The sequence below is a fragment of the Fopius arisanus genome, unplaced genomic scaffold, assembly GCF_000806365.1.
Source record: "Fopius arisanus strain USDA-PBARC FA_bdor unplaced genomic scaffold, ASM80636v1 scaffold00004, whole genome shotgun sequence".
NCBI classification, from domain to species: domain Eukaryota; kingdom Metazoa; phylum Arthropoda; class Insecta; order Hymenoptera; family Braconidae; genus Fopius; species Fopius arisanus.
Genome location: NW_011887743.1, coordinates 547,953 through 556,289, shown reverse-complemented (window position 1 = coordinate 556,289; position 8,337 = coordinate 547,953). Strand labels below are relative to the sequence as shown.

Sequence of the window (8,337 nt, the reverse complement as noted above, 5' to 3'; positions counted from 1 at the left end):
GTTTATTTTCAATTGGTTTTCTGGCTTATACAACAGTAAAATAACTTCCTCTAACTAAACACAATAGTTTTGAGTGGAATTTTTTTTAGTACTGATTCAAAATAATTTTCCTGGCATTACCCGTGTTCTCATTCAAATTGCCCCCCACCAATCCTCTACTTCATTTCCCGGATTGAATAATTGTTTTTGCATCCTACGGTTCTGCAATATTAACTTGATTCCCCCTCCCCCCTCCCTCTCACCCTCTGAACAATTGGTATTAGATACATATAAATCTTGTTGAAACCTGTGTAAACTGGAATTAAATAGGAGTCGGTAAAAACAACTAAAAATCTCACACTCAGTTTTTTGCCTTTCAATTGACATGTTAAAGATATTCTATGTCGCGTAATTTAACTAATGACTAATGGAGTTTAGTGAGCAGAAAAAAATTGACAGGACAATTGGTTTTATAAAAATATACTTTTGATAAAGACTAGTATAATCACTGGACGTGTCTATTGTATTGGAAATAAAACCACACTGAGAATTTCTTTTTCATTGGAAATTTAATCATCGACAAAATGGGAATTGATGGAGAGTCTATTTGGACTTGTTTCTTAATTTTCAATAGTTATTATCATTATTGTTTAATTGTTTAATCCGTTTGTAGACACATGCATGTAGATATTTCAATTAACATTGGAATTTCGTGGAATTTCTTTTTCCGAACTAGCTAGAAAAAAATACTGTAGCATTTTATCCGAACGGTAATTAATCTACAGTTAATAATATGAAATGAGGTATTATTCCATTAATTAGTGGTATATTTCGAGGCCTTCGTACTTCAATTACAGATTCAACAATTTTTATTTCATTTAAATTTCTTCTTCATGTGCATTCATACATTTTCCAGATTTTCACGGGGGAAGACTGGGATTTTGTTAATTGGAAAATCATAAACGTATATAAACTATATACTCTCTTCAACTGATTCGGGAATTTGGATTTACTAGAAAAAATTACGATAGTATTAAATGGAATTGTCAATATGTCTCATGACTCTGATGGCAGGAATAAACAAAGATGTATTAATTATTTTTGTAAATAAAAAACCATTTCCAAACCAATAATTCACTATCTGATTTTCACGGCATACATTACACCTGATTAGAATTTTCTACACGAAATAATTTAATGTAAAGATATCAATATCATTGAATTAAAAAATTAACGAATATGTAAAATATTTACAATTCGATTTTAAATATGTAAAACTCTTCATTAGCAAAGCTGAATGTTAACGTACGTATAACGCTATCCTAAGTAACGAGATAATTAGATGAGATGCTAAACAGACTAATTAAACTGACATCCATGAAGTAGATCCCCAGTACTAAGTGCTAAACGATGTTAATTACATCTTGTTCTTACCTAGTAATAAATCCAAAATACCGTTGATCATGGAGCCGTTAACTCGCTCTAAAATAAATTCAACCAGAATTATGATCAAATAAAAAAACTGCAATCTCCTAACAAAGTAATCACAGCACGAACTACTCAATTAACAGTAGAATGACCAAAATATTAGCACATAGTGAACACGGGATTGCAACAAACTGATTACAAACAGTTCATTGAGCACCGACTGTATGAAACGGATGAATCCGGTCTAGTTGAATCAGGAATAACTGAATATGCAACTGCAATCAGTGTCATCCATTCAAAAAAAAGATTCCTATTTCCGCGTGAAATTTTTGATTAGTGAGGCGGCAATAATCGCTGTGAATCGTGGCATTTAAATAGCGCAGATCAAGTAGCTTCTTAATAATCTTGAAAAATACTCCGAATGAAATATTAAGGATCGCCTTACCACTCGGAGACACAAGAGCGATCGATGAAGCTCCGTCATGCAATGACTCAATGAGAAACAAATCACAGTTGCCAGTTTACTCTAGTTCTAGACTTATCTACAATCCGCCCCCATATCATTGTGAAATAAACCAAATTGACGAAAAAAAAGAAACGCACAATTATAAGAACAGTTCTAAATTAATGACAAAATCTCGAAAATTAAGATAAAAATCATTGTCCACAGTGGAACATTATAAAAGATCATAACTCACATTTTAACGTATTGAGTGCACCTCCGGTTGTCGTTGACACGCTGATGGTCAAATGATAGGCAACAGTGATTGAATTCCCATCCAATGCTCTGACCCATCGTCTTAAAATCTCCCCTCACACCATTCTGAGTCTCAATCTCAATCACTTCCACAAGTTTTGATCACTCACCAAGGAATTCAGTAACCAAAAATGAATTCTACAAAACTTGGAATCAGGAAATGTTAATCAAATGCACAACTGGTTTTATACCCCCCCGCCCCCCACCCCCCCGAATTATCATCGTCAAATGTGCTGGCGGTATAGCTTTATTCCAGAAAAAACCCCCACAAATACAGCCCCAGAGCGCAAGTCCACACGCCTGCGTTCGCGTTGATTTCAATCGATTTGAGGAAGCCATGCACATGCATCTCACCCCAACAACCCCTGGACATTTATACTTGATACTTGATATTCTTCTCATGAAATTCTTCCAGAACTGTTGTTGCTGAGCACATCTAACTTATTGAATCGTCAATTGGGATCGATATTGCACGTCAACTTTTCTTCGTCAAAGAAACTCGGAATTATTTCCCACTCATCTCCACTATCAGATTGTTCAATTAATTTTGAATTATGTCTGAGTGGGAGTTGATAAGAGCAGGCAATAGGTTCGATGCTTTCAGGTACAGCCTGGGGAGTAACTCCGTAATGTGAGTGGATAAATTCCAAAGAGGACTCTCGTGTCTGTAGATTATTGAAAATCTGGCGTTGAATTTTGGGGAGACTTTTTTCAAGCATGAAGACAAGGTGATGATGCATGGTGAGGAAATTCGTGGGAATAGTCGATGTTATGTTCAACCAGTCCTGAATACATGTTAAAGGAGTGACGGTTGCTCCTGAGAAAAGCGCTGGATTCGTGAGAAGTCCATTGGCTACCATGATCCCCTGACATTTTGATGACTCGTAAAGATCCTTCGCCTGCTGCAATGAGTTTACTCCGCCATTCGCTATTACAGGGATCTGGATGCTTTCTCTTATGGCTTTGAGGGAGAACAGATCAATTGGCTGGTTACGCATCAGTGCGGTACGAGCGTGAACCGTTAGAAAGGATACTCCAGATTTTTCAAGTGTCCTGCAGAGATCGATCGTTTTAGGGAGGTCCTTCAGGAGACGGATCTTTACGGAGACGGTGAAAGGAGCGGGTATGCGGTTTCGAACGGTTTGCACTAGCTCTTTCACCAGCTGAGGTTTTGAGAGTAAATCTACTCCGTAACCCTCTTTGATGGCCCAGCGCTGGGGACAGCCACAATTTAAATCCACTCCGTTACAGTACCTATTGAAATAATGAGAATTGGTCATTAGAATCGAGAAATTGGTTTATTTACGAGGAATTTGTGTGACTTTGATCCAATTTCATATTTTTATAATTATATTGATATCTATCAGGACTTACGTTTTCTAAAGATGACATGAATTTAATGAATTGAAAATTATGCTAGCCATTAAAAAAATGTTAGAATATATCCGCGTAAAGAACTTGAAAAATGAATTCATTTTTTTTTCAATTAGAAAAGAATAATGGTGTAGAGTTTGAGGAATTATGAAATTTTCAGCCATATTTTTAGTGAGAAAAACTATTTTCGAAAACCCTTTTATACCTTTATAGATTCATTTGCGGATAAACGAATTATCCACTTGAAATATGACGTCGAATTTCAACAAAATTTCACAGGATATTTTCAATTGAATAGATCCTTCTAATTTTTTAATTAATTTTTTTTTATTAATTAAAATACTTTTCCAATGATGAAATTTTCGAAATCTTTGGGAAATAATACTTCGGGTATTGCAGTGAATTTGCAAAATGAATGCATTCCCTTCATCCGACCCAGAAACCCTGTAAATTTATAATCTACATTGAAGTGAAAATTTCGAAATTGTAAATTACGGATTCATCATTGAATTTCTGTTAGTAAATCAAGAGGTACTCGAAATTCATTATAGTTTATGTACTTAATCATTCAAATATATATTGGGAAAAACAAATTATGAATGAACTATATTAGATGACGAATTAAATTATATAGTAAGAAAATTTTCAAGTTTGGAAGAAACATAATTATAAAGAATGGGCCTCAATGTTAATTTACATGGGTTTTATTGAGGACATTCTGACAAATTATTGATCGGATCGACTCCAAAAAATATACCGTTTTTACATTTCATGATTATTCTATGACTCACAAATTTTCATGAGCATGCAACAATTTCCGCGTTTTATTTAAACTTTTATAAATTGTTAAAAAGTGAAAAAAATGTCGGAAAGTTAGTATTTAATCATGATATTCTTGGAGTCATTAAATGATTGGTGGATTTCGTCTTTCTTGAATTACTTCTTTATTGCCCCGTCAAGCCAAAAAGTGGAATATATCGGTTTTCAAAATAAAGCTTGTACTCACGGTGCAACCATTTCGGCAGCATTAGCAAAATCCCCAGGTGTTTTGGCCGCAAATTGTACAACTAAAGGTTCATCCTTCTTATTTGTACTGAATTCATTATCCCTTGCTTTTGAGGATTGCACAAACGAGTCAGCTAAAATCATCGGTGTAAAGCAGATATCGCAGGCGTAACGTCGAACCAAATCCCTGAATGGCAATCTAAAATCAAAAAGAGACAAAAAGCTATTAAATAAAATATTAACCTACGTAATGTACACTGTACTTGCAAAACTCCATAAAAAAAGTCAACACTTACTTGCTATATCGAACCATTGGAGCACAGATTTTCGTCATTCTCGACTCCTTAAGCATTTCAACAATATCGACAGCCATGATTGCGAGTGAATTCCACTGTTTGATTATAGCAGTAAAAACCTGATGACAGTTTGAAAAACACGTGGTGTACTTTATTTACTCTTTTCAAGTCTAGTCAGCCGGTGTTGGTCAGGGTTGTTGTTGCCACTATTAAATACTGGGAATAAAACGCAGTGTCGCCAGGTGCAATGGTTTGTTGCCTTGTTGGGCTTGTATTTCTTGTATTCACATTCAACCAACTTCAGACATCCGATGTAGACAATTGAAGGAATGCAAAAACCCTAGCGTAAATTGATTTCAGCGAATCTTGAGGACGGATCCAATGGAAATTCATTATTCGTCCACTCTTCTAACAGGTTAGAGTTAGAGTTAGACAACCAGCTGAGCATCCTGTTTCTAATTTTATGTACCGAGTGGATTATTTGGGGGGAAAATAGGCGGCAGAACTCGCCCGAGGGGTGCTGAATGGCGCGGGAATGTTTGAATTGATCAATGAATGTAGGCACCAAAGAGGATTGACTAAAATGGAGGGAAAACTGGGGGCCAATCAGGCACTGTGTCCTGGTCAAAGGTGTGGGCTTCATACCCCCACTTAGAGAGTTCCTAAATCCATTTTCTTACCATCTGTACACCTTACCTATAGCTAGTAAGAATAATTAATTTACATTAATTGTTAGAATTAAAAGTCATTTAATTGAAAGTTTGGATCTCGGCGGGCTAATCTAGTGGTAAATATGGTGGCCCTAGGGACCCTACGTCGCAACTTTGATGTCGCCGACACCAAAACAGGGGACAAGAACCTTCAGACTTTGTCCGTAGCGCTGTATAACGCCTTCTCCTCATGTGCGTTTCGTCCCCACAATTCAGCGATTTCTGACGTTTACATTTGAATGCCAGTCGAGTCGATTGATTTTTTTTCTTTCAAATTGACATGAAAAAAAAAGCTATGGCATAAAAATTGTCTACAAAAGCATAAATGAACAATGGGTATATGATTATTTCAATACGAGAGATTCTTCCCCAGTATTGACTATTTTTTCATAAATCAAGTAATTAAAGTGAAACTCTTTCCACGTCACCCAAGAGGTAGAGTCCTTGACGCGTTTTTTTAACGTGGTATCCCCTGTAGGCCTAATCCACTAAGTCAATGGATGGGAAATTGTTATGATTTGAAAACCTGGAATCAAAAAAGAACCATGACATTTATTAATAATAAATAATAATGCATTAATAATAAATTCATCAATTTCTATGGATATTCTAGCTGCATTGTCGATGTTGAATCATCTCAGCAACACTGATTTGGGAGAAATATTGAACGATGATGGAAGATTCGAGGAAGTTGTCAATGACATAAAACAGGTGAATTATTTAATCGATGACAATAAATGGATAATAAGGCGGTTGTCTCATTATTTTCTTGTCTTATTATTAGATATGCGACTTACTAACTTGTCGTGAGGTTTTCTAGTTTAAAGAATTGGAATCTGAAAAGGAAGTTCTGATCGCTGGAAATCGTTCTCTGGCCGAAGTCAATCCTCGAGGAGAATAAAAAAGCATTATATGAACTGTCTGAGAAAGGCTGTGAGCTGCTGCGGAAATTGAAGAAGAATCGGAAGTAATTATTTAAGCAATTATATAAACAATTATCAAATGATAATTGTGATTTTTATTTGTATTCTCCTTCGTGTCGAAAAAATAGCTGAGAAATACAGAAGAGATACAGAAATCGATGAATTCCTGGATCAATTCTTGACCCGAAGAAAGATAATGCATTTACGAAAGGTGAAGGTAGACAAAATGCGAGAGCTTAAGAAGAAACCAAAATCGTCAACAGGGGGTTATCCAGCAGTGAACACCTTTCGCCGCCCAAGTTTTCTTAAAGCTATTTCCATAATGTGCCTTCGTCATGGTCATGGACTTCGACTCAGATACGTGCATTTTTTGAAGGAACTAATTATTTGGTTCCAGAGCGTTTGAGGATCAAAATCATTCCCACGATAGCCCCCATCTCAGACAGCAAGACAAAAGACTACATCGTAGGCTTCACGGACCTCGGAAATCGTGCCGATTTTTCCACAGAGATGATGGAGTGGAGAATAGCCCAGTCTGGTGCAATATCATACACTGGTGACCTGTTGAATCTACCAGAAAAGGGAAAGAAGCCGTCTAATCTACTCTTTGGAAACCAGAAATCAAAAACAATTCGAGGCAGAACTAATTCTGACGACAGTGGTTCTGATAACGAATGATTTATTCTCATTCGATCGAATTTTCCTAGTTATTCTCATACCTTTTTGTATTATTATTATTTTTTTTACGTCATGCACACTGATAAATGATAAATTACGAATTGAATCAATCTGATCGAACACAATAAACATTTATTTATGGGTTTATATTGAATTTTTATTTGAGTTATAAATACATTCAGCCCTCCTCATAAGTAAAAACTGAAATATAAAAATGTTTCATCAGGAATATTATGGAATGATATGACTTTTACATGACCTGCATACAGAAATAAATTTATAGTAGTTTTCAAAAAGTGCACTATCCACTCTGGGTCGAATTTAAAGATTATTACCACACACTGAAAAGACACACAAAACATTGGCTTTTAAAATTGTATTTAATGGGTAAATACTATGAGTATTAGACTATGGTGCATTTACCTGGATATATGAAAGTATTTTTGAATGAACCTTTTTGTTTAGACTCATCTCGCTCATCCCACTGGGTCGTCCCATCGCAGGCACAAATTCTTTTCGTATTTTCGAAGACTCCTGATGATCTCGCGATAATTCCACACGCTAGTCTGTGGAATAAATTATTAAAAGTATTGAGTAAAAGCAATACGAAAGAAATCATTCATAAACTCACTTCTGGCCACTATTTCCATCAAATTTTAATGTTGAACTATTCCCCTTGTCCAGAACACCGGTCGGCTCTGTGTTAGCCTCAACCATTTTCTCTTCACTCTCTAATATCTCTTCTCGTTTTCTCAATTTAGTCAATAGTACATAGACTCGTCCTTGAATCCCATGATTGTCTAATTCTTTCCTAACGACTTCTGCGGTCTGTGATATAATCTGAAAGGCATTGGTCATCTCAAAAGCCTGACTTTTTTCTGATAACGTCTCAGCAGCTCCCTTCGCAGATTTAGAAATTTCCTTACCCAATTACCCAGCTTTTTTATCCAGCTCCGTTTTTCCTGCTTCGTCGATGACTCCCTGTACCTTCTCCTTCAATCCCTCCAGCTTCCCTTTTAATAACTCTGAGCTCTTCGATGCCTCAGATTCCACTGACTGAAACTTTTGACGAGCTGATTTCAAAGCCTCCGACTGCTCATTATTTGTGTTTCAACGAATTAACAGTTATTAAAAATATCTTCACAAATTTGTCAGTAATGTTTACTTGATTTACTTCAATAATAATT

At 35.8% G+C, this 8,337-nt stretch overlaps 3 protein-coding genes and 2 pseudogenes across 4 annotated transcripts in view; 2 read left to right on the top strand and 3 right to left on the bottom strand.

Moving 5' to 3' along the window:
• Window positions 1-2,356, bottom strand: part of LOC105271178 (uncharacterized) — a gene marked incomplete at its 3' end in the record, with an annotated part of 6,170 nt that extends 3,814 nt beyond the window's left edge. Inside the window, 2 exon segments of the mRNA XM_011312559.1 lie at window positions 1,414-1,461; window positions 2,106-2,356.
• Window positions 2,357-2,415: 59 nt separating this feature from the next.
• Dus4 (Dihydrouridine synthase 4) lies at window positions 2,416-5,082 on the bottom strand. The gene is made up of 3 exons (XM_011312549.1): window positions 4,840-5,082; window positions 4,545-4,742; window positions 2,416-3,418 (listed from the first exon to the last, which is right to left on the bottom strand). Exons 1-3 carry the CDS (start codon window positions 4,914-4,916, stop codon window positions 2,617-2,619), a joined length of 1,077 nt encoding a protein of 358 aa, XP_011310851.1. The 5' UTR covers window positions 4,917-5,082; the 3' UTR covers window positions 2,416-2,616.
• A 948-nt stretch (window positions 5,083-6,030) lies between these two features.
• On the top strand, window positions 6,031-6,619 carry LOC105271160 (uncharacterized; annotated as a pseudogene).
• Window positions 6,620-6,698: 79 nt separating this feature from the next.
• LOC105273219 (thioredoxin domain-containing protein 9 pseudogene) lies at window positions 6,699-7,150 on the top strand (annotated as a pseudogene).
• Window positions 7,151-7,333: 183 nt separating this feature from the next.
• On the bottom strand, window positions 7,334-8,290 carry LOC105271146 (copper chaperone for superoxide dismutase-like). 2 transcript variants are annotated; one of them, XM_011312525.1, is made up of 4 exons: window positions 8,077-8,290; window positions 7,782-7,990; window positions 7,604-7,716; window positions 7,334-7,491 (listed from the first exon to the last, which is right to left on the bottom strand). In XM_011312525.1, the coding sequence occupies exons 2-4, from the start codon at window positions 7,865-7,867 to the stop codon at window positions 7,472-7,474; spliced, it is 219 nt and encodes a 72-aa protein (XP_011310827.1). In that variant the 5' UTR covers window positions 7,868-7,990; window positions 8,077-8,290; the 3' UTR covers window positions 7,334-7,471. The 2 variants fall into 2 exon arrangements, with proteins under 2 accessions (XP_011310827.1, XP_011310819.1); XM_011312517.1 differs by having other exon boundaries at window positions 7,574-7,716; window positions 8,077-8,287.
• Between the last annotated feature and the right edge of the window lie 47 nt (window positions 8,291-8,337).